Consider the following 25,573-nt stretch of genomic DNA (forward strand, 5'->3'; position numbering starts at 1 on the left):
TCACCAGGTACCACCCAGAATTCCCAAAATTCACAGAATCACAAGGTTGGAAGAGAACTCCAAGACCATCAGGTCCAACCCAGCCCCAAGACCTCAACCAAACCCTGGCATCCAGGCTTCTCCTAAACACATCCAGGGATGGTGACTCCACCACCTCCCCGATGAATCCCAAAATTCCCAGAATTCACAGAATCACTGGGTTGGAAGAGACCTTAAAGGTCATTGAGTGCAACCCAGCCCCAACACCTCAACTCAAGCCTGGCACCCAGTGCCACAGCCAGGGTTCTCCTGAACACATCAAGGGATGGTGACTCCACCACCTCCCCAGTCCCCGGGGAATTCCCAAAATTCCCAGAATTCACAGAACTCACAGAATTCACAAGGTTGGAAGAGACCTCCAAGACCATCGAGTCCAACACATCCCCAACACCTCAGCCAGACCATGGCACCCAGTGCCACAGCCAGGGTTCTCCTAAACACATCCAGGGATGATGACTGCACCACCTCCCTGGTCTCTGGGAATTCCCAGAATTCACAAAATTCCCGGAATTCCCAAAACTCCCAGAATGACCAGGTTGGAAGAGACCTCCAAGACCATCGAGTCCAACCCATGCCCTAATTCCTCAACTCAGCCCTGGCCCCCAGTGCCACATCCAGGCTTTGTTAAACACACCCAGGCATGGGGACTCCACCACCTCCCCGGGCAGAACATTCCAGAACTTTATCACCCTTTCTGTACAGAACTTTTTCCTGATATCCAGCCTAAATTGCCCTTGGTGCAGCTCGAGGCTGTGTGCTCTGGTTGTGTCAGTGCTGCTGGAGAAAGAACCCAGCCCCAGCTGAGCACAGGCACCTTTCAGGCCACCAGCCTGTGGGGGCCGCAGGACTGAGGTGTCCCCCCCTGCTTTGGGGTGTTTGGGGTGCAAGATGGAAGCACCCAAAAATCTGGCACGGTGCCAGTGTTGTGGAATGTTCTCCCACCATCCCCAGGACAGGGCACGGTGAGGTGACATTCCCCTGGGAGCAGGGACCTGGACAGGGCTGCCCTTCCCACGTGTCACTCACAGGCAGCCGCTGCTGAGCTCCTCCAGGACCCCTCGGAGCCGGCGCTCCGGGTGCGGCTTCTCCGTCTTGATCATCTCCTGCACGTCGTTGAGGCCCTCCTCCTGCGGCACCAACGGGGACGGCGTGAGAGACGGGGCGCTGGGAACGGCCTGGGATCACCTGGGGATCACCTGGGTGGGCTGGGAATCACCTGGAATCACCTGGGTGGGCTGGGAACCGCCTGGGATCACCTGGGTGGGCTGGGAACGGCCTGGGATCACCTGGGGATCACCTGGGTGGGCTGGGAATCACCTGGGATCATCTGCATGGGCTGGGAATCACCTGGGATCACCTGGGTGGGCTGGGAACGGCCTGGGATCACCTGGGGATCACCTGGGTGGGCTGGGAATCACCTGGGATCATCTGGGAGGGCTGGGAACCACCTAGGATCACCTGGGATCACCTGGGTGGGCTGGGAATCACCTGGGATCATCTGGGTGGGCTGGGAATCACCTGGGATCACCTGGGATAATCTGGGTGGGCTGGGAACCACCTAGGATCACCTGGGATCACCTGGGCTGGGAATCACCTGGGGATCACCTGGGAATCACTCAGGATCATCTGGGCTGGACTGGGAATCACTTGGGACCACCTGGGATCACCTGGGCTAGGCTGGGAATCACCTGGGGATCATCTGGAATCATGTGGACTGGGAATACCTTGGATCACCAGAGCTGAGCTGGGGATCACCTGGGTTCATCTGGGATCACCTGGGCTAGGCTCAAAATACCTGGGATCACCTGGGAATCACCTGGGATCACCTGGGGATGACCTGGGCTTATATGGGAACCACCTGGGGATCTCCTGGGCTGGGAATCACCTGAGATCACCTGGGATCATCTGGGCTGGGTTGGGCATCACCTGGGATCATCTGGGATTATCTGGGCTGGGAACCACCTGGGAATCACCTGGGATCACCTGGGTGGGCTGGGAACCACCTGGGATCACCTGGGCTGGGAATCACCTGGGGATCACCTGGGACCATCTGAGCTGGGAGCCGCCTGGCCTCCCCACCCTCACAGGGAAGAATTCCATCCCAATATCCCTCCCAAATCTCCCCTTTCCCAATTTTTTCCCATTCCCCTTTCTCCTGTCCCTCCAGGTTTGTCCCCACTCCTTCTCCAGCTCTCCTGGAGCTCCTTCGGGCTCTGGAAGGGGCTCTGAGCTCTCCGTGGAGCTTTCCCTTCTCTGGCCCTGCCACATGAGGGCTTCACCCCTCCAGCCCAGGTGACACAGCCTCCCCACCCCTGTCCCCTTTTGTGAGGACACCTGGATCTGACCCTCTGAATTCTCAAGGAGCTGCTGGAATTTTGGCGATTCCTCACTGGGAATGTTCCCCTTTTCAGGCACTCTCCATCCCTGCTTTGCTTTTCCCCCGGCTGTGGCTGTGCCTGGTGCCAGCCCCATGTCCCAGCAGTGTCCCCCTGCCCCTCCACCCCTCCCTGTCCACCCCTGTCCACCCCTGACCAGCTTGTCCGCGATCTTGTCCATGATGTTGGCATTGTAGAGCCGGCGCCGCTGGTCCTGCCACCAGCTCCGGATGTAGATGCAGGGCTTCTTCTCCAGGTAGGGCAGGTGGAAGTAATTCCTGCAAAAAGAGGCAGGAGAGACGCTCTGTGAGGGTGACAATCCTGGCCTGGAGCAGCCCCCATCCCACCCCTCTCCCAGGAGGCAATGCCGTGGTGGGAGGAGGGATATGGGGGATCAAGAGTGGGAAGGAGGCGGCCTCAGCTGCATCCTGGAGAGCAGAGGCTCCATTTTTCCCGAGGCCATTCCCAATTCCAGGCCCAGGGTGGATGGGTGCAGTGCCCAGGGAATTGCACCCATCCATCCTGGGAAGAAGAGGAATCCTGCTCCACCTGCCCCATCCATCCTGGGAGAGTCCAAGGCTGGGTTGGATGGGGTTTGGAGCAATCTGGGATGTGGCAGCAGCTCTCTGGCCACAGAGAGCAACAGACGACTCTCCCAGGCAGTGTTCTGGGAAAAGTCTGTGAGAAGATCAGAGAAAAGAATGAGAAACAATTCTTATCTTAACCTTCTTAACCTTCTTATCTTAACCTAAAGATAAGAAACAATTATTATCTTAACCTGCTGCACGTGGTGTTTGTGAACACATGGAATATGTTATGGAGATTCATTTACCAAAGGATGATTTCTTAATGAGCCAGTGGTGATGGTGTTTAGATTGAAGGACCAATCAGGTCCAGGTTTGGACTAGGAATCACCTGGGATCACCTGGGTGCATCATCATTGTCTATAAAAGCAATGAGTTTCGTAAAAAAGATTAATGGAATGGAGGCTCTGTTTTTCCCGAGGCCATCCCCAATTCCAGGCCCAGAAGGAATGGGTGCAGTGCCCAGAGGCTGCTCCATCCATCCTGGGAGAGTCCAAGGCTGGGCTGGATGGGGTTTGGAGCAATCTGGGATGTGGCAGCAGCTCTCTGGCCACAGAGAGCAAGAGATGACTTTCCCAGGCATGGTTCTGGGAAAAGTCTGTGAGAAGATCAGAGAAAAGAATGAGAAACAATCCTTATCTTAACCTGCTGCACGTGGTGTTTGTGACCACATGGAATGTGTTATGGAGATTCGTTTACCAAAGGATGGTTTCTTAATTAGGCAATGGCAATGGTGTTTTAATTAAAGGACCAATCAAGTCCAGCTGTATCACAGCTGTCCATAAAAGCAGTGAGTTTCTTAATAAAGATTAATCTGCAGTCATGGAGTCTATGCTAATTATTACCCAGCCGGGTAATACTGGGACAGTGGGATGTGTCAGGAACTGGGATGATCTTTAAGATCCCTTCCCACCCAAACCATCCTGGGATTCTGGAACCTCCCAGTTGCTCCAAGCCCTGCCCAACCCGTCCTTGGAACAGCCAAAGGAAGGGTGATCCACGCTTTGGGAACACTGGCTGTGAGCCAGGATCCAGCACCTGGAAAGGGGAATCGCGTTGCACCTGGAAAGGGGAATCCCATTGCAACTGGAAAGGGGAATCCTGCTGTGCTGCACCTGGGAAAGAGGAATCCTGCCCTGCTGCACCTGGGAAAGGGGAATCCTGCTGCACCTGGAAAAGGAATCCTGCTCCTCCTGGAAAGGGAACCCTGCTGCACCTGGATAGGGGAATCCTCCTGGTGCTCCTGGAAAGGGAATCCTGGTGCTCCTGGAAAGGGGAATCCTGGTGCACCTGGAAAGGGGAACCGGCCCTGCTGCACCTGGATAGGGGAATCCTCCTGGTGCACCTGGAAAGGGAGTCCTGCTCTGCTGCACCTGGAAAGGGGAATCCTGCTGCACCTGGAAAGGGGAATCCTGCAGCACCTGGAAAGGGGAATCCTGTTCTGCTGCACCTGGAAAGGGGAATCCTGCTCTTCTGCACCTGGAATGGGAATCCTGCTCTGCTGTACCTGGAAAGGGGAACCTTGCTGCTCCTGGAATCCTGCTGTGCGGCACCTGGGAAAGAGGAATCCTGCCCTGCTGCTCCTGGAAAGGGGAACCCTGCTGCTCCTGGGATCACCAGGAGTCAAATCCAGCTCCAGCCCTTCCCGGGAGTTCCCACCAGGAGATGTCAGCAGAGCCCCATCGTTGAGTTTCCCAGCTGCCAGAGGATGGAGATGATTTGGATAAACTGGGTGGGAGAGGCCCCAGAATATCGGAACTCCTCATCTCCCCTTGGGATTCAGCTGGAGAAGGAGGTGAGGAACAGAGGAGGGAATTCCAAGGGAATTTATCTGTGCTGGATATTGATAAAAGCAAGGGAAGAAATTCCAGTGGATTTATCTGTGTTGGATATTCATGGAAACAAGGGAGGGAATTCCAGGGGGATTTTTCAGTGCTGGATATTCATGGAAACAGGGAGGGAATTCTAGGGGGATTTATCTGTACTGGATATTGATTAAAGCGAAGGAGGGAATTCCAGGGGGATTTTTCCATGCTGGATATTCATGGAAACAAGAGAAGGAATTCCAGGGAGATCTGTGCTGGATTTTGATGGAAACAAGGGAAGGAATTCCAGGGAGACACCTATCTTCACTGGATATTTTTTTCCCAATTGATTAAATCAGACAGTGAATTCAATTAGCACCTATCTGCTGCTAAAAGTTGATTAAAATCCACTTTAAGTGAATCTCATAATCTTAAATCCAATTATGTTTCTTGCTGTGCAAATCCAGACCTCCCTGGGCACATCTCACCAGGCAGAGGATTTGAGCCTTTTCATCCCAATTTCCTGCATTTGTAGGATGCATTTGCAGATTTTTTCCAGCAGTTTTTCCATCTGGGATCTCAACACTGCTGAGGCCACCACTGACCCATGTCCCTAAACCAGGACAGTCCCAAGGTGCCACACAAGGTGGACACACTGACCTCTCTGTGCCCAGGGGGACACACTGACCACACAAATCCACAGGGACACACTGACCAGTGCCCAGGGGGACACACTGACCTGTCCATGCCCAGGGGGACACACTGACCTGCCTGTGAACAGTGGACACACTGACCACAAAAATCCAGCTGGACACACTGACCAGCGCCCAGGTGGACACACTGACCAGTGCCCAGGTGGACACACTGACCACACAAATCCACAGGGACACACTGACCAGTGCCCAGGGGGACACACTGACCTGTCTGTGAACAGGTGGACACACTGACCACACAAATCCACAGGGACACACTGACCCAGTGCCCAGGTGGACACACTGACCAGTCCATGCCCAGGTGGACACACTGACTTGTAGATGCCCAGGTGGACAAACTGACCTGTCCGGGCTCAGGTGGACAGACTGACCAGTGCCCAGGTGGACACACTGACCTGCCTGTGAACAGGTGGACACACTGACCACACAAATCCAGCTGGACACGCTGAATCAGTGCCCAGGTGGACACCCTGACCTGTCCATGCCCAGGTGGACACACTGACCAGTGACCAGGTGGACACGCTGACCTGTCCAAGACCAAGTGGACACGCTGACCCAGGTAGACACACTGACCACAAAAATCCACAGGGACACACTGACCTCTCCGTGCCCAGGTGGACACACTGGGTACTGACCACACAAATCCAGGTGGACACACTGACCGGTGCCCAGATGGACACACTGACCCAGTGCCCAGGTGGACACACTGACCAATGCCCAGGTGGACACACTGGCCAATGCCCAGGTGGACACACTGACCTGTCCGTGCCCAGGTGGACACACTGATCTGTCCATGCCTAGGTGGACATACTGACCTGTCTGTGACCAGGTGGACACACTGACCAGTGACCAGGTGGACACACTGACCTGTCCGTGCTCAGGTGGACACACTAACCAATGGAGGTGGACACACTGACCCAATTCCCAGGTGGACACACTGACCCAATGCCCAGGTGGACACACTGACCAGTGCCCAGGTGGAGACACTGACCTGTCCATGCCCAGGTGGACACACTGACCAATGCCCAGGTGGACACACTGACCTGTCCATGCCCAGGTGGACACACTGACCAATGCCCAGGTGGACACACTGACCAGAGCCCAGGTGGACACACTGACCTGTCCGTGCTCAGGTGGACACACTGACCAATGCCCAGGTGGACACACTGACCAGAGCCCAGGTGGACACACTGACCAATTCCCAGGTGGACACACTGACCAGTGCCCAGGTGGACACACTGACCTGTCCATGCCCAGGTGGACACACTGATCGGTGCCCAGGTGGACACACTGACCAATGCCAAGGTGGACAGACTGACCAGCGCCCAGGTGGACACACTGACCAGAGCCCAGGTGGACACACTGACCAATGCCCAGGTGGACACACTGACCTGTCCGTGACCAGGTGGACACACTGACCAATGCCCAGGTGGACACACTGGCCAATGCCCAGGTGGACACACTGACCTGTCCGTGACCAGGGGCTTCATGGGCTGGGATGAAGAAACGGAAACCAGCTCTCCATCCTCGCCAACTTCATCATCACTGGAATTCTGGAGCAGCTCCGACTCCTCCTCGTCCCCATCCCCTCCCTCTTTCTTCCTCCTCAGGAGGGGTTTGCTGGAGCCATCCACCTGGTTGCCATAGTTACCTCAAAAAGGAAAACAAACAAAAAAAAATGGAATCGATTCCCAGGGTTATAACTCCCAGCTCTGGGATTGAATTCGGGCTGGCAAAAGTTTTCTGTGCTGGAATCACAGAGAATGTTGGAGATTGACTTCCTGGAATCACATCCAGGAGCTGGAAATTAGGGAGAGGTGTCCGTGCCCTGCTCCTGCCCCCTCTCGATCCCCTGGGAATTCCCTGGCATCTGCAGAGCATGAAACCAGGATGGGAGAGAGGGATCAGCCTCACTGGGCGGAGCCCAGCAGGCACAAAATGGGATCCCACATCCCTCATGCCCATGGAGGAGCCATTCCCTGCTCCCCAAACCTGCTCTAGCAGGGGCTGGAATGGGAAATCAGGAATAAAGCCCACCCCAAAGTTTGGGTTCTGATTTCCACCACCATCACAATTCCCCAAAAACCAACCAACCAACCAACCAACCAACCAACCAAACAACCAACCAAACAACCAACCAACCAACCTATGGTGACCTCGAAGTTAATGGGTTTGTCCCCAATCTTCCTGTCGATCATGGTGGCCTCCAGGAAGGCTCCAAAGAGGAAGAATTCCTCCATCTTCCCGCTGCAGTTCTGCCGGAGAAAAGAGATCCCAGGGCTGAGGGCCAGGCCCAGAGGGAGAGACAGGTCCATCCCTCGGGATGCCATTTCCAAAGGCACCGGGAGGGTTTTGTCTCCCATCTCTTGGCTTGTTGTAGAGAGTGCTTAATTAAAGATTTAATTTTAATATTTCTAATTAAAGATAACTTTGAGCTGTGTTGGGATCCATCGCCCCTTGCCCCAGGAGGGGCTCTCAGGGATATTCAGGAGTACAAGCCTGGTTCACTAAACTGATCAAACCACCCGAATCCAGGTGCCTGGGTGTCCCTGTGGAATTGGAATGGTTCTGTTTCCAGGTGGTTTCATTGCCTGTGGCTGGGAAATAAAGGAGGCTGGTTTCTTGGTTTCTGATTGAAACCTTGTTTTCCAATTGAAACCCATCAGAATAAGAGTGGGATAATTGGAATTAGGGGATGAGTCACTGTCCATGAGTAATTCCCACTTGGAGAAACATCTCTGCGTTGAGGAGATGATGGAAACTGTGGAATGGTTTGGGTGGGAAGGGACCTTAAAGATCATCCAGTTCAATAGGCTGGGACACCTTCCTCTATGCCAGGGTGCTCCAAGCCCTGTCCACCCTGGCCTGGGACACTTCCAGGGATGGATCAGCCGCAGCTCCTCTGGGAAAGCTGTGCCAGTGACAAACGACGTCCCAATGCTCCTAAGGGAGGTGAGCACTGGAATGATCCTAAAACCTGGGATCCTGCAAGGTTTACTTCCATTGCTCTGTGAGATCCAGAACAGCTGGGACAACACTTGAAATCACAAAATTCGCAGAATTCACAGAATTCACAGAATCACTGGGTTGGAAGAGACCTTCAAGATTATTGAGTCCAACCCAGCCCCAACAGCTCAACCAAACCCTGGCACCCAGTGACACATCCAGGCTTCTCCTAAACACATCCAGGGATGGTGACTGCACCACCTCCCCAGTCCCCGGGGAATTTGGGAACTCTGGGATTCTGGGAATCCCAAAATTCACAGAATTCACAGAATCACTGGGTTGGAAGAGACCTTAAAGGTCATCGAGTTCAACCCATCCCAAACACCTCAGCTAAACCCTGGCACCCAGTGCCACATCCAAGCTTTGTTAAACACACCCAGGCATGGGGACTCCACCACCTCCCCAGGCAGAACATTCCAGAACTTTATCACCCTTTCTGTTCAGAACTTTTTCCTAATATCCAGCCTAAATTGCCCTTGGTGCAGCTCGAGGCTGTGTGCTCTGGTTGTGCCAGTGCTGCTGGAGAAAGAGCCCAGCCCCAGCTGAGCACAGGCACCTTTCAGGGGGTGTGGGGGGTGATGGATGGGGGCACCTCTGAGTCTCCTTCTCTCCATGGCACCCTCAGCTCCCTCAGGGGTTCCTCACAGGGTTTGTGCTCCCAGCCCCTCTCCAGCCTCGTTTCCCCCTCTGGACACATTCAAGGATCTCAAGGATCTCTTGGGAATGTCCTTCCCAAACTGAGGGCCCAGAGTTGGACCCAGCACTCGAGGTGTGCCCTCAGCAGTGCTGAGCACAGGGGCACAGTGACCTCCCTGCTCCTGCTGGCCACCCCATTCCAGATCCAGGAAAATCCTCGATTTATGAGACCAAAGGTAACAATCCCATATTCCGTAAACCCCAAACTGCCCCCTGGATGCTGTGGGGTCACGGGAGGGGGGGACTTACATCAGCCACCGCCGTGGCCTGCTCCACCTGCACCTCAGTGGAGCTGTTGATCTCAGGGTTGGTGGTGTCCAGGATCTCCACGGCCAGGCCCAGCAGGAGCCGGGCGCGGAAGGAGACGCCCTCGCCCAGGCCCTCGTTGAGCTCCTGGTGCTCGTCCATGAGGGTGTAGTTCCGCGTGGAGCCGTACATGTTCACCCAGGCGGGGCCGAAGGTGGGCAGGAAACCTGCGGGGGTGGAAGGGGGTAGGTGGGAAGGGGATGGAGAAGGAAAAGGGAGCGTCTTGGTGCCCGTGGGTGGCGTCACTTTCCTGGTCGCTCTGTGGTGACACAGACGTGCTCTTGTGTGTCCATGGAAGCGTGGCTGCTGCCATCCATGGGGACAGTTTTCAGGGAATCCCAGGATGATTTGGGTTGGGAAAGAGCTCCCGGACCATCGAGTCCAGCCTGTGCCTGATCCCCACCTTATCCCCAGCCCAGGGCACTCAGTGCCACATCCAAGAATTCCTTGGACGCCTCCAGGGATGGGCACTGCAAACCCCCCTGGGCAGCCCCTGCCAAGGCCTGAGCCCCCTTTCCATGCGGAAATTCCTCCTGGTATCCAACCAGAGTGAGTGGAAGGATTTAAGTCTTTCACCTCAATCTCCTGCCAAGTGCATTTGCAGGAGATTTTTCTGGCAGTTTTTCCACCCGATCCCAGCACTGCCAAGGCCTCCGCTAACCCATGTCCCCCAAATGGAGGTTGCTGCATCCAAATGGCTTTTAAATCCCTCCAGGGATGGAAACTCCACCCGTTCCAGGGATCAACAGCCATTTCCAGGAAGGAATTTTCCAGATATCCAACCTGAGCCTGCCCTGGCCCAGCCTGAGGCCATTTCCCCTTGTTCTGTCCCTGTTCCCTGGGAGCAGAGCCCGACCCCACCGTGTCTTTGCAAGTTGCCCTTCAAAATGTCAGCCGTGATATTTTCTGAAAAATATTTTTGCTGGGATTTTTCTCCTGAGAAGCTGAGAGGCCTCAAGAACAAAATGTAAACAATTATTATCTGCTGCTGTGGAATGCAACAGGTGGATCTGTGATTGGCCTCATGTGGTTGTTTCTAATTAATGGCCAATCACAGCACAGCTGGCTCAGACTCTCAGTCAGACACAAGCTTTTGTAATTCATTCTATTCCTTCTTTTCTTAGCTGGCCTTCTGATTAAATCTTTTCTTCTATTCTTTGAGTATAGTTTTAACGTAGTTTTAATATAATATATATGATAAAATAATAAATCAAGCCTTCTGAAATACGGAGTCAGATCCTCGTCTCTTCCCTCATCCTGGGACCCCTGTGAGCACCACCACACCCCCTGGCTGTCCCCTCCTGACAGGGACTTGTGCAGAGCCACAGGGTCCCCCCTGAGCCTCCTGAAGTTTTTTGTGGGGAAATTTGCAGGCAAAGCAGTGGTGGGAACTGGGCAGGTCTTTGGCAATTCCCCATTTTGAGGTTTGAGGAAGGAGGAATGTGCCAGGTGACACCACGCCCCATTAGTCCCTTTCCAGTCCCACGTCTGGTTTCCCATCTTTGCCCGCAGACGCTCATCCATCCACGGAAATTTTTGGAAGAGCAAATTGTTCTGGGGTGTCTTTGCTTCCAGGTATTGGCTGAAGGTTTGTCACGATTCTTGGTTTTCAGGGCGTTGGCCCAGGAACCTCTCACATTTCAGGACATCAAGGTCCCTCCTGATGAGCACCCAGGAATTCCAGGGGCGTGAACGAACCCGGACAACTTCGGGAGCTCTGCCGAAGGAATGCCCCTGTAGCTTTTATGCCGCCCCCACCTCAACGTTACCTTTGTCCCCCTCGTTGGAGACCTTCCTCAGGTCGATGAAGTGGGTCCCGATGGCCACGTCGTTGACCTTGTCCGAGTCCCGGATCTGGATCTTGATCCGCTTGCACAGCGGGGGAAACATCTCCGTGAAGATGATTTGCTCGTTCCAGAGGGGCTCGTAGCTGCTCTTCTGTATGGACGTCTTTCCCTGGGAACCCAGAGGAGACGGATATCAGACAAGGGCTGAGTAAGAGATGAGAGATCTGGGACTCCAGGCGCAGTCAAAATGCAGTTTATTGTACCCAGGGTGTTACAGCAGTCCAGGGTCGTGGGATGTTGGAGCCCGGGATGCTGAGAATTTTAAACTTTCTGTGCTGACAGACTCTGACCCCCAGGAGAGCATTTGACCTGGGGCCGTGGAGAAGGCTTCCAAAACTGATTAATGGCACTGGGATTACAGGTGTGGAGTTGGTTAGAAGTCTGATATCACAGGGTGAAAAAACTTAGATTTGGGGTTTTAATATGTGGTGATACATGGGAGTCAAGATGGAGAATTTTGGGCCTGGGTTAGATGTCTTTTTTACACCTTCTTCTTCATGGATCTGGGTGGTTTTCTGTAATTGGGTGAAAAATGTCCTGATACACTGATGGAGAATTTTGGGTGTGGGTTAGAGCCAATATGAAGAATTTTGGGCATGGGTTAGATGTCTTTTTTACACCTTCTTCTTCATGGATCTGAGTGGTTTTCTCTAATTGGGTGAAATTAGAGAAATTGTGGGTTTTGGGTGATCATAATTGGGTCAGAAGCATAAATAATACAGATGTCAAATGCTTATTGGGTAACTGGACTTAAATAGCCTTGAATAAACACCATTTTAGCTCATTTTTGAGGGAGAGCTCACATCTGGTGAGTTTGTAACAGATAAGGATAATAAACTTCGGAGTGAGACCTCAAAAACAGAATCTCCCGAGTTTTATTCGCCCTGACCTTGGAGCAAGAAAGAACCTGGATTTCCAATATGGGTGACAGGGCCACGCCTACAGCTGTCAGTTCCAGCTGCCGGCAAGCCTGAAGACCTTTTAGTTTTGGTTACATTGCATTATATATTTTAAATTAAATAAATTTTATTTATTTTAATTATATATTAAATCTTAATATATAATCAGCCAATCAATGCCTTTGCTATTACCTATAACCTATCACAACTAATCTCATTACCATATCATGGTCAGTACTATCCAACAACACAATTTGGAATGTTACAGCTTAAGCTTAAAGTTGTTTTTCTTGCAGTGGAAAATTCTTAGATCTTTTTTATGCTTGTCACATCAGCATGTCTTGTTTGCCTGTGGAATCTTTCTGCTTGGTAAAAACATCTTTTCATTTGCAGTCAGCTTATCCTTTGCTCTAAGTCATAAAATCTCTTTCCAACTCGACACAACCTTTGCTTTCCTAGTTGTCCAGCAAGACTGGCTCAGCAATCCTCAATTTACACATCTATTATTATTCTTCTATATCAAAACTTGCTTCCATCTCTATTTCGTTCTCGGGTTCTACATTCAGAGACCTTTCTGCCGAGCATACGTATCTGTGAAAGTTTCTTGTCAAACTTTCATCTTTCCCAGCAGGTTGGATCTCCCAAACCATCCCTCACCACCTGAGCTGCTCCCTTCCACCCGCTCCGCCCTCTCCTGTGCAAGGAATTCTCCTGCTCAACTGGAAAGGCCTCAAACTCATCCCAGAGAGTGAAAATAAGGTGCCACCACACCCATCTCAATGTGCCAGGTGGCATCACGCCCATTTAGATGTGCCAGGTGACACCACGCCCATCTCGATGTCCCAGGTGACACCACACTCATCTCGATGTGCCAGGTGACACCATGCCCATCTCAGCATGCCAGGTGACACCATGCCCATCTTGACCAAGGTGACACCACGCCCACCTTGATGCACCAGGTGACACCACGCCCACCTCGATGTGCCAGGTGTCATCCTGCCCATCTTGATGTGCCAGGTGACACCACACCCATCTCAATGTGCCAGGTGACGTCACGCCCATCTCGATGTGCCAGGTAACACCATGCCCATCTCAGCATGCCAGGTGACACCACGCCCATCTTGACCAAGGTGACACCATGCCCATCTCGACATGCCAGGTGACACCACACCCATCTCGATGCACCAGGTGACACCACGCCCATCTCGACATGCCAGGTGTCACCACGCCCATCCTGACCTGCAAGGACCACCGTGACCATCTATGGCCACCTGCTGGTGTCACCTCCCCGCTCACCTTCTGCCCCGCGAAGGCCACCTGCACGTAGGGGTCCACCAGGTCCTTGTTCTCGCCGATGAGCGCCTTCTTGACGTTGGCCATGATGCTGGTGTTCATGCGCGGCAGCCCCTCGGCGCGGTAGATCTTGACGTAGAACCGAGCCCACTGCCGCTCCGGGGGGACCCCGTCGGGGAGCAGGAGGTTCCTGGAATGTCAGGGTGGAGTTGGGAACAGATGCTGGGGTGGGGTGGGGTGGTCAGTGAATCCCATCCCAGTTGGATGGGACGACCTCCATCCAACCTTTGCGGTTCCACAAATGACCAGAGAGGAGCTGCTCCATTTTCTGAGCACCTGATTCCTTCCACTTCCACTCCATTCCGTGGAAATGGAACGAATGGGATTTTGGAAGAGTTGCTCTCTCCTTATCAAGGGGACCTTGGAGGATTATTTTGAGGATGAAATTAACTCCATCTGTTTGGGTTTTTTTTTTTGGCTTTCCTCCTCTGCAGGAATAAACGGGAATGCTGTGAACAAAATGTTTCTAGGGAAATTCTAGGAATTGCTGGAGCCGTCCATGATTGGTGGAAGGTGTCCCTGCCCATGGCAGGAGGGTTGGAACAAGGTGATCTTGAAGATCCCTTCCAAAACAAACCTTTCCAGGATTTTAGGAATAAGTAGGAGAACATCACCACTGCAGCATGGGATGAAGCCCAAAGTTCTGGAGGTGGTTCCTCAAAGCCCAGCAAGTCAGGAGAGCTGTGCTGCTGGTTTCTGGCTGTTAATGGGCTGGACTCAATTCCAGAGGCCTTTCCCAACCTAAACCATCCCATGATTCCATATGGGGAGAACCTCAGAGGCAGATTTGAAATGGAGATATTAATTTAAAATATTCATTCAGGTTAGAAATGGAGATAGAACTGGAAAAGTTTTGGGGCGGGAAGCTCCTGAAAGCTCCTGATTTTTGTTCCATGGAAAAGCTTTGGGGCTGGAATCAAGCCTTAAAGCTCCTGATTTTTGTTCCACGACCCTTGAGATGTTCTGGACAGTCCAAGATCCCTGTCCACACACACAGCATCTCATCTCTGGATGACATTTCCACATGGAAAACTCATCCAGACTTCCCTGCTTTGCCTTGGGGTGTGAAATCCCATCCTGTTATCCCATCATCCCATCTTCCCGCCCAGGGCCCATCAGGAGCATCAGGGGGCATCAGGCTGGGTGACACCAGCCTGGTGTTGCTGTTGAGTTCCACCACCAGCAGATGGTCTGACCCTACAGGAAGGAAAACTCTGTGCTGGACATCACCTGGAATTGCACCAGAAAACCCAGAAAACCACCAGATTGGTCCCTGTCCCTTTCACAGCTCAAGGTTTGCCGCCAGGTTTGGATCCTGTGATCCCACCCAAGGGAAAGAAAGGTGGAAAGGATTCCCGGGGGAGCCGGGAAGAAGCGGATCCCAGCAGATCCCTACCCCTCGATGTCGTCCTCCTCCGTCTCGTTGGCCTTGTGCGGGGTCTTGATGTTGTCCCCTTTGCCCACCACGGCGATGTCACACTTGAGGTAGCCCTTGAGGCCGGCTGTGAGGTCCTCGGGGTCGGACAGGATGGCCCATTTGTGGTAGAACTGGTGCTCTGCAACCCGGGGGACAAGAGAGACCTTCCAGACACAGCCAATGCCACCAGGACACGGTGTTCCATGGGGTGAGACCTGCCCTGTGCGTGAGGAATCCCAAAAAACCCCTGGAAAATCCACTGGGAAGGGGTATCTGGTGTTGGAGGTGGAGAAACAATGGGATAAGCTGGAGCGGGGTGGAGTCTCAAGTCCCCACCCTGGAGGGGTTTAAAGCCGTGTGGATGTGGCCCTTGGGGACGTGGGGCAGGGGTGGTGGCCCTGGTGGCACTGGGGAGGGCTGGACCCAACGGTCAGCAGCTCTGATCAGCCTCTCCCTCTTTTCCAGGCTTGGGTGAAACGCGGGGCAGGGTCCAGCCCTGGACATTCCTGCCTGGAATGTTCACGCCCTGCCTGGGAATGTCACCTGGGGCTCCCTCCTGGGCAGGGCAGGGATGGACACCAGGACAGCCAGCAGGGATCTCAGGGACACCTGGGACAGCTGGAGAAGGGAAGGATCCAGGGAGAGCTCAGAGTCCCTTCCAGGGCCTCAAGGGGCTCCAGGAGAACTGGAATTGGGGCAAGGGCTGGAGGGGCAGGAGCCAGGGAATGGCTTCCAGTGGGAAAGGGGAGCTTGGGATGCTGGGATCCTGGGAAGGGATTCCTGGCTGGGCTGGAATTCCCAGAGAATCACTGGCATTGTCCAAGGAAAGCTTGGATGACTTGGATGACTTGGGGCTTGGAGCAGCCTGGGATAGTGGGAGGTGTTGGAGATCAAGGACACTCAGGATCCATCCCGAGGGATTTTTATGGGATTCAGGGATGGGAAAGGGAAGGGAGACCCTTCCTGGAGTCGCAAATTCCCAGTGAAGGCCCTGGATCCCGAAATTCCTTCTCAGAGAGGAGTTGGGATGGGGCTGGATCCAATGGCAGGCTGGGAGAGCTGGGAATGTGCAGCTGGATCAGGGAAGGATCCAGGGAATCCCTTAAGAGACTCCAGGAGAGCTGGGATTGGGGCAAGGGCTGGAGGGGCAGGAGCCAGGGAATGGCTTCCAGTGGGAAAGGGGAGCTTGGGATGGTGGGATCTTGGGAAGGGATTCCTGGCTGGGCTGGGATTCCCAGAGAATCCCTGGATCCCTGGCAGTGTCCAAGGCCAGGCTGGACACTGGGGCTTGGAGCCACCTGGGACAGTGGAAGGTGTCCCTGCCCATGGCAGGGGTGGAATTAAATTATCTTTAAAGTCCCATCACACCCAAACCATCCTGTGATTCCATGATTCCAGGATGGGATACAGACCCTTCTCCAGAGGGGCCATGAGCTCTTCCCTGACCTACGAGTGACTCCAGGTGACTCTTTTATATCTTGGATATTTACACTTAATCATTTCCAATCAATTTCCAATCATTTAATGCTCAGAAAGCATTTTCCCAGGAATCCAGCCCCTGCCTGACTCTTTTGCCAAGAATTTTTCCTCCTCTGAGCAGGTGCAGGTGCCCGGGAATTGTTAACAAACGACATTCACGTACCAGGCTGGGTATAAACGGTCCCAACATCCATCTTGAAGGACCCCACCAATGTCCCGCTCCTCAGGAGGTTTTTGGAGTGGATCACCTGGAAATCAAGAGGGGAAAACTGCTCAGGAATTCCCCCAGGACCTGGGAGCCACAGAGCCGTTCCAGAGGTCTCCAGGATGGGATGGGAAAGGAGCTGAGGAGTTTTCCCTTGGTCTGGGGAGGATTCAAGGACACCAAAAGGCCCAGTGGGGGTGGCAGGTCTTGATTAATGGGATTGCCAGGAAGTTTGTATTTGGAATGAACAAAAAAATGAAAAGAAATTAATCTTTGGAGCAAGATCCCTTTTCCAGCCACTACAGCAGGAAACACTGGGATATTTAACTGAGGGAAGAGCCTTTAAAATGCTCAGAATTTGAGGAAAATTGGGAGAAATTGCGCAGCCAGTCTGTGCACCGGGATGGATGTGAATGATCCTAATTAGTGTGCCCTAATTGGACAGGGAATCTGGAAGTCTTGTCCATCCCCTTCCTGGTTTTGGGCAGGCTGAAATCTCAGTTCTGCTCTCAGCATTCCCAATCCTGGATTTCCACAACAGCTCTGATGCCCCAGGAATTTCCCCGGCAGGCTCTGGAAGGTCTTTCTTCTCCACAAGAATGAATAAATAAATAAATTCCAAGGTTTGGTTCTAACAAATAAATTCCAAGGTTTGGACCTCTGGAATGCCAGAGATCAACCCATGAAGGGACACAGGGGATGCAGGAGCTGTGTGGAGCCAGGAACGAGGGTCGGAGCAGAAAAACAGACTGGGGGTCTGCAGGAGAGAATTCCTGTTGGGAATCTCACATCAAGGACCTTAACTCCATCCCAGAAATGGGTGGTTTGCTTCCAAAGTCCCCCAGAAAGGACAAGGACAAGGATGTCGGGGTCACTTACGGAGAGCTTGATGATCTTGTCGAACATGACGTCGGGGGGGACGTGGAAATCGAAGACGAAATACTGGAAGGGAAAGAGGAATGGTGAGGGGTGGGATCCATCAGGATTGAGAACCCCCCGGAGAAGCTGTGGCTGCCCAGGGGTGCCCACGGCCAGGAAGGGATGGATCCACGTGATCCCAACACTGAGCGTGGCACCACATGGATCACCAATGGGAATGTGGGGAGACAACGGAAGCACAGATTCCTTGGAAATTCTGGGAATCATTGGTCACAAAATTCCAGAGGGCACAGGATTCGTTTCTCCTGTGTGGTTTGAGGTTTCTCCTTATTCCAGCAGCAATTTAACCCAAAAAAACCCCATGGATAAAAAAAGAAATCACAGGACCAAGGGCAGAGTAGCCCAGAAGGATTGAGAACCCCCCAAAGAAGCTGTGTCTGTCTGTGGGGTGCCCATGGCCCAGCAGGGATGGATCCGTGTGATCCCAACACTCAGTGTGGGACCACATGGATCACCGATGGGAATGTGGGGAGCCAACGGAAGCACAGATTTCTCGGAAAACCTGGGGATCATTGGTCACAAAATTCCAGAGGGCAAGGGCTTTGTTTCTCCTGTGTGGTTTGAGATTTCTCCTTATTCTGGCAGGAATTCAACCCAAAAAAAACATGGATAAAAAAAGGACCGAGGGCAGAGTAGCCCAGAGGGATTGAAAACCCCCCAGATGCCTGGGGGAGCTCCTGCAGCCCATGGCCCAGCAGGGATGGATCCACGTGATCCCAACACTGACCGTGGCACCACATGGATCACCAGTGGGGGATATGGGGAGCCAATAGAAGAGGAGATTTCTCGGAAAACCTGGGGATCATTGGTCACAAAATTCCAGAGGGCACAGGATTCATTTCTGCTGTGTGGTTTGAGTTTTCACCTTATTCCAGCAGGAATTTAGGGTTAACAAAAACCATGGGTAAAAGAGAAATCACCAGATCAGGGTGGAATAGCCTGAAGGGGTTGAGAACCCCCCGGATGCCTGGGGGAGCTCCTGCAGCTCATGGCCCAGCAGGGATGGATCCGTGTGATCCCAACACTGACCGTGGCACCACATGGATCACCAATGGGGGATATGGGGAGCCAATAGAAGCAGAGATTTCTCAGAAAACCTGGGAATCCTTGATCACAACATTCCAGAGGGCAAGGGCTTTGTTTCTCCTGTGTGGTTTGAGATTTCACCTTATTCTGGCAGGAATTTAACCCCAAAAAACACCACGGATAAAAAAGGAATCACAGGATCAAGGGTGGAGTAACCCGGAGGGGTTGGAGCAGCCCCAGGGCCAGACCCACCTCGTTGTAGTAAGGACAATTGGTGGATTCCTTCATGGATGTGTATTTCTTCTCCTCCCCCACCTCCACACACACCACGGGGTCCATGTTGAGCCCCACCAGCTGCCGGGCCTCGATGATGGTGATGCTGACCTGGGGAGAGGAATTCCCGAATTTCCACATCCCGGGAGCAGCTCCAGGCTGCCTTCACCCGCTCCCCTACCTCTGACCGAGGGGAGTTCCCAGTGCAATGGGGTCTGCTGGTCCCACTGGGACATGGATGAGGAGGGGCTGGCGAGGGGGTGGGATGCAGGAGATCCCAGGAATCCCAGCTGATCCAGCCCCATGGTGAGGGTGCTCCACCCAACGTGGAAAATCCAATGGATTTAACCCGAACTCTGGGATCAGACTGACCAATCCCATTGGCTTCACTTCTGCTGGAAAATCCAATGGGATTTAACCCAAGCTGTGGGATCGGAGAGACTGATCCCATTGGCTTGACTTCTGCTGAAAAACACAACGGGATTTAACCTGAACTGTGGGATCAGACAAACCGATCCCATTGGTTCACTTCTGCTGGAAAAACCCATTTTCTGCTGGAAAATCCAGTGGATTTAACCCAAGCTGTGGGATCAGAGAGGCTGATCCCATTGGCTTCACTTCTGCTGAAAATTCCAATGGATTTAACCCAAGCTGTGGGATCAGAGAGACTGATCCCATTGGCTTCACTTCTGCTAGAAAATCCAATGGATTTAACCCGAGCTGTGGGATCAGAAACTGATCCTATTGGCTTCACTTCTGCTGGAAAACACAACGGGATTTAGCCTGAGCTGTGGGATCAGATCCTATTGGTTCACTTCTGCTGGAAAATCCCATTTTCTGCTGGAAAATCCAATGGGATTTAACCCAAGCTATGGGATCAGATTGACTAATCCCATTGGCTTCACTTCTGCTGAAAATTCCAGTGGATTTAACCCAAGCTGTGGGATCAGAGAGGCCAATCCCACTGGCTTCACTTCTGCTGAAAATTCCAGTGGATTTAACCCAAGCTGTGGGATCAGACAAACCGATCCCATTGGTTCACTTCTGCTGGAAAAACACATTTTCTGCTGGAAAATCCAGTGGATTTAACCCAAGATCTGGGATCAGAGAGGCTGATCCCATTGGCTTCACTTCTGCTGGAAAACACAACGGGATCATGGAGTGGTTGGAATTGGGAGGGACCTTAAAGCTCCATGAATTCCACTCCCTGCCAGGGGCAGGGACACTTTCTGCTACACCAGGTTGCTCCAAGGAGGAACACCATGGACACAACCTCAAAAAGACCCTGATTTGGGCTTAATTTGGGCCCTCTGTGTTTCACGTGCTGGACAACAAACCCGGTCCATTATTTAATCCCGAGTTTATGGCTCCACCAGTGAAATTCCAGCTCTTGGGATGTCCCAGTTCCAAGCCCAGTGAGCGGAGACCCACCAGGAACTCGGTCCCTGCAAATGGTGTCCCCAAGCCCAGGCTGTGACCCCGAGGGCCGCACCCAGGTGTCACCTACCTGGTAATCCATGGGCCTCCCGGCACTCGGCTCCATCCTGATGTCGGGCTTGGACCTTGGGAGAGGCAGAAGAAACCCTTGGTCGGACCATGGGTGGAATTCATGGAATCACGGAATGGTTTGGGTCGGGAAGGCACCTCGAAGATCATCCAGGGCCTGACACCACCAATCCAGGTTCTCCCAGCCCCATCCAACCTGGCCTGGGACACTTCCAGAGATGGGGCAGCCGCAGCTTCTCTGGGAATTCCATCCCAGCCCCTCTCAGGGAACAATTCCCAATTCCCAATATCCCATCCATCCCTGCCCTCTGGCAGTGGGAAGCCATTCCCTGTGTCCTGTCCCTCCATCCCTTGTCCCAGGTCCCTCTCAATACAAGAGCAGGGTCACCCTCGATGCTCCTTCAGCCCCGGGAGCTGGGAGGATCCACAGGACTTTGGTGATCGCTGCTGCAGGTCAGATATTCCCAAAAAAACATCCCACTGGCTCCATGGGACGATGATTTCCAGCATTCCCTGTGTCAGGGGTCACTCATTTTTGGGATGTCCATCCTCACCTCCTGCTGGCACAGCCCCAGCCCCGGATCTCACCTTTTGTTGGAGACATTGGTGGTGACAGCGGTGACAGAGGCCAGGGAGATGGTGTCTGGCTCCAGGCCTGCCCCGTATCTCATGGCCTTTCTATCCAGGTCTTCCGTTTCCAGAACGGCCGGATCATCTGCGGGAAGGGGACAAAGGAATGGCTCCGGTTTTAATTTCCATCAGTGAATAATTAAAGGCTGGGAGAAGGGAAACCAATCCATCCCCTCGGTTGGGAGCACAAAAACAATGGGGACCGGGTCGGGTCTCGGACAACCTGCTCGGAAAGGGGGGTTATCAGAGAGGTGACGTGGAATTCCATACGGGCAGAATTCCTGCGGAGGGTCTTGGGGAGGAAAAATAAGGAATAATGACAGCACCCCGGATTCGGGGGGTGAAAGAGCGTTTGAGGAAGAGCTGGAGGTCTGAGGAGCACAAGAGGTGTTGCAAAGACAACCAATTCCCTGGTTTTGAGGAGAGAGGGGTGAAAAAAATGGGAGAAATGGGTCATTCCCAAGAGGGAAAACTGCTGCAGATCCCACCGGCATGCGCCCGTGCCTGGGTTTCTATTTGAAGAAGTTGCTGGAATGTTCCTTTCCTGAGGGAAAGGGGGTCCTCGACTCAGCCAGGAGATTAAGACTGAGCCAGAGTCACAGGAGCTGGGAATTGATGCCTCCAGCTCTGGGATACTTGGCATGGGATGATCATGGAGTCACTGCTGGAGTTGCTCCAGAGGAGACCACGGAGGGCTGGAGCCCCTCGGCCATGGAACCAGGCTGGGAGAGCTGGGAATGTCCATCCGGAGAAGAGAGGGATCCGAAGAGACCCCAGAGCCCCTGGCAGGGCCTGGAGGGGCTCCAGGAGAGCTGGAGAGGGACTGGGGACAAGGCCTGGAGGGACAGGAGCCAGGGAATGGCTCCCACTGGGAAAGGGGAGATTGGAGCGGGATCTTGGGAAGGAATTCCTGGCTGGAAGGGTGGGGAGGGGCTGGGCTGGAATTCCCCGAGAAGCTGCGGCTGCTCCAGGATCCCTGGAAGTGTCCAAGGTCAGGCTGGAGCTGATCTAAGCTGGACAGGAGTCTGGATGGAAGGAAAGCACCCACGGAACGTTGGGAATGCCGGCTTGGCCGGCAGGCAGCGGGTCCAGGACATCCACCCATCCCTTCTCCAGTGGCCAAGGGCTGGAATCACCATCCCAGCCCAGGAACAGCTGGAGGTTCCTGGGAAAGGTGGGATCGGGAGCCTCCCCGGCCACACCGCACTGTGAGCATTCCATGAGCACGGATAAATCCACCCTGTGGAGAGGCTCCCATGGGACCAGCCGCTCTGCTCCTTCGCGTCCTGGGTGTTTTCCCATGGTCCTGCTGGAAGCTTTCACCACGAGAGGAACACCCAGGTTCTGGGAAGAGCACGCGGGTTCCCACACCCGCATCCCAGGCAAAATTCCCTTTATCCTATCCTCAAACCTGGCTGGAAAACAGGGTAAGATTTCCCAGAACCACGACCCAAACTTTTCCCAAGGCTTTTCCCCGCCTGTGAGTGCACATTCCTGCTTTTCTTCACTGTGGAAAACTGATCCTCGGCTCTGAATGGAAACTGCCATGAATTTCCAATCGCTGCCCTCTCCTGCCTTTCCAGAGGTGTCCAATTCCAGCCCCACCTCTTGCAGAGCCCCGGGAACAGGCAGCCCTTCCTCTCCCACCAGCGCAATTCCAGGAATCCACTGTCATTCCATGACCATACCTTGTTTCCGATGCTCATCCTTGGACGGACGCGTCTTTCCAAGCTTCATGGCTGAAAAAACTCCTTTGCCAGCTCTGGGTGAAGAGAGGGAGAATAAAAATCCCACGTTAATTTCTGTATCTTTTGGTGTTTTCCGGGGCGTGGGTACAGAAGAAGGTTTTTTTTCCCAAAAGGAAAAGAGGAAATGTCAGCTGAAAAATAGAGCAGGAAATATTCCAGAGAGTCAGAATACAGAGTGGAATTCACAGCCCTGGAATCTTGGATCCTATTTTTTATCTGGGAATGCCTCAGATAATTTGGATAACTCTGCCTCCCCATGAGCAGAGCCCCTGCTAGGGGTCCTGGTCGTGTTTCTACTCCTCATCTCTCCCAACCAGTTCATGGAATTTCTTTCCAAGACACTGGAAAATGAAACTACTAAAAATGAAACACCCAAAAATTCAAATACCAAAAAATTCCGACACCCCAAAGTTCTGACACCCCAAAGTTCCGACACCCCAAAAATTCAAATACCCAAAAATTCCGACACCCCAAAATTCCAACACCCCAAAAATTCAAATACACCAAAATTCAGACACCCCAAAAATTCAAATACCCAAAAGTTCCAACACCCCAAAGTTCTGACACCCCAAAGTTCCGACACCCCAAAAATTCAAATACCCAAAAATTCCGACACCCCAAAATTCCAACACCCCAAAAATTCAAATACACCAAAATTCAGACACCCCAAAAATTCAAATACCCAAAAGTTCCAACACCCCAAAATTCAGACACCCCAAAATTCAAACACCCCAAAGTTCAGACATCGCAAAATTCCGACACCCCAAAATTCAGACACCCCAACACTTCCCCGACCCATGAAAGGGAAACTTCATTAATTGGAGAATTCCCATCACTGGAAGTGGAGGAACCTTTGCAGGTTTGCTGGAGATGTTCTCGGAAGTAACAGGGGACCTCCAGCTGGGATCAATCACACCTCACCTGCAGGCTGGAGCTCCAACCAGGACCTCACCTCCAAGTGGGACCTCACCTCCAACTGGGACCTCACCTCCAGCCTGGAGCTCACCTGCAGGCTGGACCTCACCTCCAACCAGGACCTCACCTCCAACCAGGACCTCACCTCCAGCCTGGAGTTCACCTCCAGCCTGGAGTTCACCTCCAAGTGGGACCTCACCTCCAACTGGGACCTCACCTCCAGCCTGGAGCTCACTTCCAACTGGGACCTCACCTCCAACCAGGACCTCACCTCCAGCGTGGGACCTCACCTCCAACCAGGACCTCACCTCCAGCCTGGGACCTCACCTCCAACCAGGACCTCACCTCCAACTGGGACCTCACCTCCAACTGGGACCTCACCTCCAGTCTGGACCTCACCTCCAAGTGGAACCTCAACTCCAAACTGGGACTTCACCTCCAAACTGGGACCTCCCCTCCAGCCTGGACCTCACCTCCAAACTGGGACCTCACCTCCAGCCTGGATCTAACTTCCAGTCTGGACCTCACCTCACCTCCGGGATGGGCCTTTCCCTACCTCCCCTGCCTGGAGCTCACCCCCAGCCCAGATCTTAGCTCCAAGGTGACCCTTGCCTCCAGGCTGGGACTCACCTCCAAACTAGGAACTCAGATCCAGGCTGGACCTTTCCTGCAGGCCAGGTCTAACCTGCAAGATGATCCTCACCTCCAGCTGGAACCCACCTCCCACTAGGACCTCACCTCCAAATTGGACCTTTCATCACCTCCTGCTTGGACCTCACCTCCAAAATGAACCATTTTCAGTAGGGACCTCACCTCCAGTCAGGACCTCACCTTGCCTCCAACCATGACCTCACCTCCAACCATGACCTCACCTTGCCTCCAACCATGACCTCACCTTGCCTCCAACCATGACCTCACCTCCAACCATGACCTCACCTTGCCTCCAACCATGACCTCACCTTCAACCAGGACCTCATCTCCAACCATGACCTCACCTTGCCTCCAACCAGGACCTCACCTCCAGCCAGGACCTCACCTCCAGCCAGGACCTCACCTGGCTTCCAGGCCAGGGGATCCAGGGGATCCAGAGCTCCTGGATTCTGCAGGATTGGGATGCCATTTCACAAGGAAACCACGCGGACCCTGTGGGATTTCCCAGTCCCACCTCTGGATGGGGCCAAAGGGTCACGTTTTACCCTTGGGAATTTTTTCACAAGGCAAAAAAACCCTGGAATTGCATCCTGGTTGGAAGTCATCCCCAGAAGTCTCCAGGAGACAGAGAGAGACGGAGCAAGCAGGAAGAAAATTAAGGAGAATGGGAAAATAAAGTATCTGAGGGAGGGGATAAGATCCAGGAACTATTTAAACCTGGGACTAAAGCAGCACTCCGGCCTACGGAAGCTGTGATTTATTCCCAGGATGCTCCATTTCTTCCATGGATCAGAGGAGAAAAGTTAAAGATGAGGATTCCACATCTCTAATCCCACCAGGGAACACCCAGGGGATGGGACCCTTTTGGAGCCGTTTTCAAATTAATTTATTTACTGAGGAAATGTTGGAATCACAGCTCAGGCTCTGGAATTCTGCCTTTCCAGCCACACCTCCTGGTTGGTTGGATTACATTCCTTTCTTTTCCATGAAATTCTCAAAAAATGGAGAGGGAAAAAAAAAAAAAAAAAAAAAAAGAAAACAAGTCTCTCCAGTCCCAGAGCTCCCATTTGTTAAATGGATTGGATAAAAAATAATAAAATTTTTGTCAAATCCATTTAACAAATGGATCTGATAAAATCACTGTCCCAGGAATTTCTGAGG

At 53.0% G+C, this 25,573-nt stretch overlaps 1 protein-coding gene across 5 annotated transcripts in view; it reads right to left on the reverse strand.

Moving 5' to 3' along the window:
* OTOF (otoferlin) overlaps positions 1-25,573 on the reverse strand; it is a 117,597-nt gene that overhangs the window by 43,697 nt on the left and 48,327 nt on the right. For all 5 annotated transcript variants that reach the window (XR_011676851.1, XM_071417161.1, XM_071417159.1 and 2 more), the window contains 14 exons: positions 22,787-22,860; positions 21,057-21,183; positions 20,470-20,524; positions 18,942-19,073; positions 17,604-17,666; positions 16,683-16,767; positions 15,020-15,179; positions 13,567-13,753; positions 11,294-11,480; positions 9,468-9,691; positions 7,663-7,771; positions 6,984-7,167; positions 2,572-2,692; positions 1,066-1,166 (listed from right to left, as the gene is read on the reverse strand). Coding sequence is in view for 4 of the 5 variants with exons in the window: in XM_071417161.1 (XP_071273262.1) it covers positions 1,066-1,166; positions 2,572-2,692; positions 6,984-7,167; positions 7,663-7,771; positions 9,468-9,691; positions 11,294-11,480; positions 13,567-13,753; positions 15,020-15,179; positions 16,683-16,767; positions 17,604-17,666; positions 18,942-19,073; positions 20,470-20,524; positions 21,057-21,183; positions 22,787-22,860 (1,809 nt within the window). In the remaining variant the exon portion in view is untranslated. The remainder of the gene's footprint in view (positions 1-1,065; positions 1,167-2,571; positions 2,693-6,983; positions 7,168-7,662; positions 7,772-9,467; positions 9,692-11,293; positions 11,481-13,566; positions 13,754-15,019; positions 15,180-16,682; positions 16,768-17,603; positions 17,667-18,941; positions 19,074-20,469; positions 20,525-21,056; positions 21,184-22,786; positions 22,861-25,573) is intronic.

Source organism: Agelaius tricolor, unplaced genomic scaffold (assembly GCF_023055355.1).
Source record: "Agelaius tricolor isolate 1412-34295 unplaced genomic scaffold, bAgeTri1.0.p SCAF_68, whole genome shotgun sequence".
Lineage (NCBI taxonomy): Eukaryota > Metazoa > Chordata > Aves > Passeriformes > Icteridae > Agelaius > Agelaius tricolor.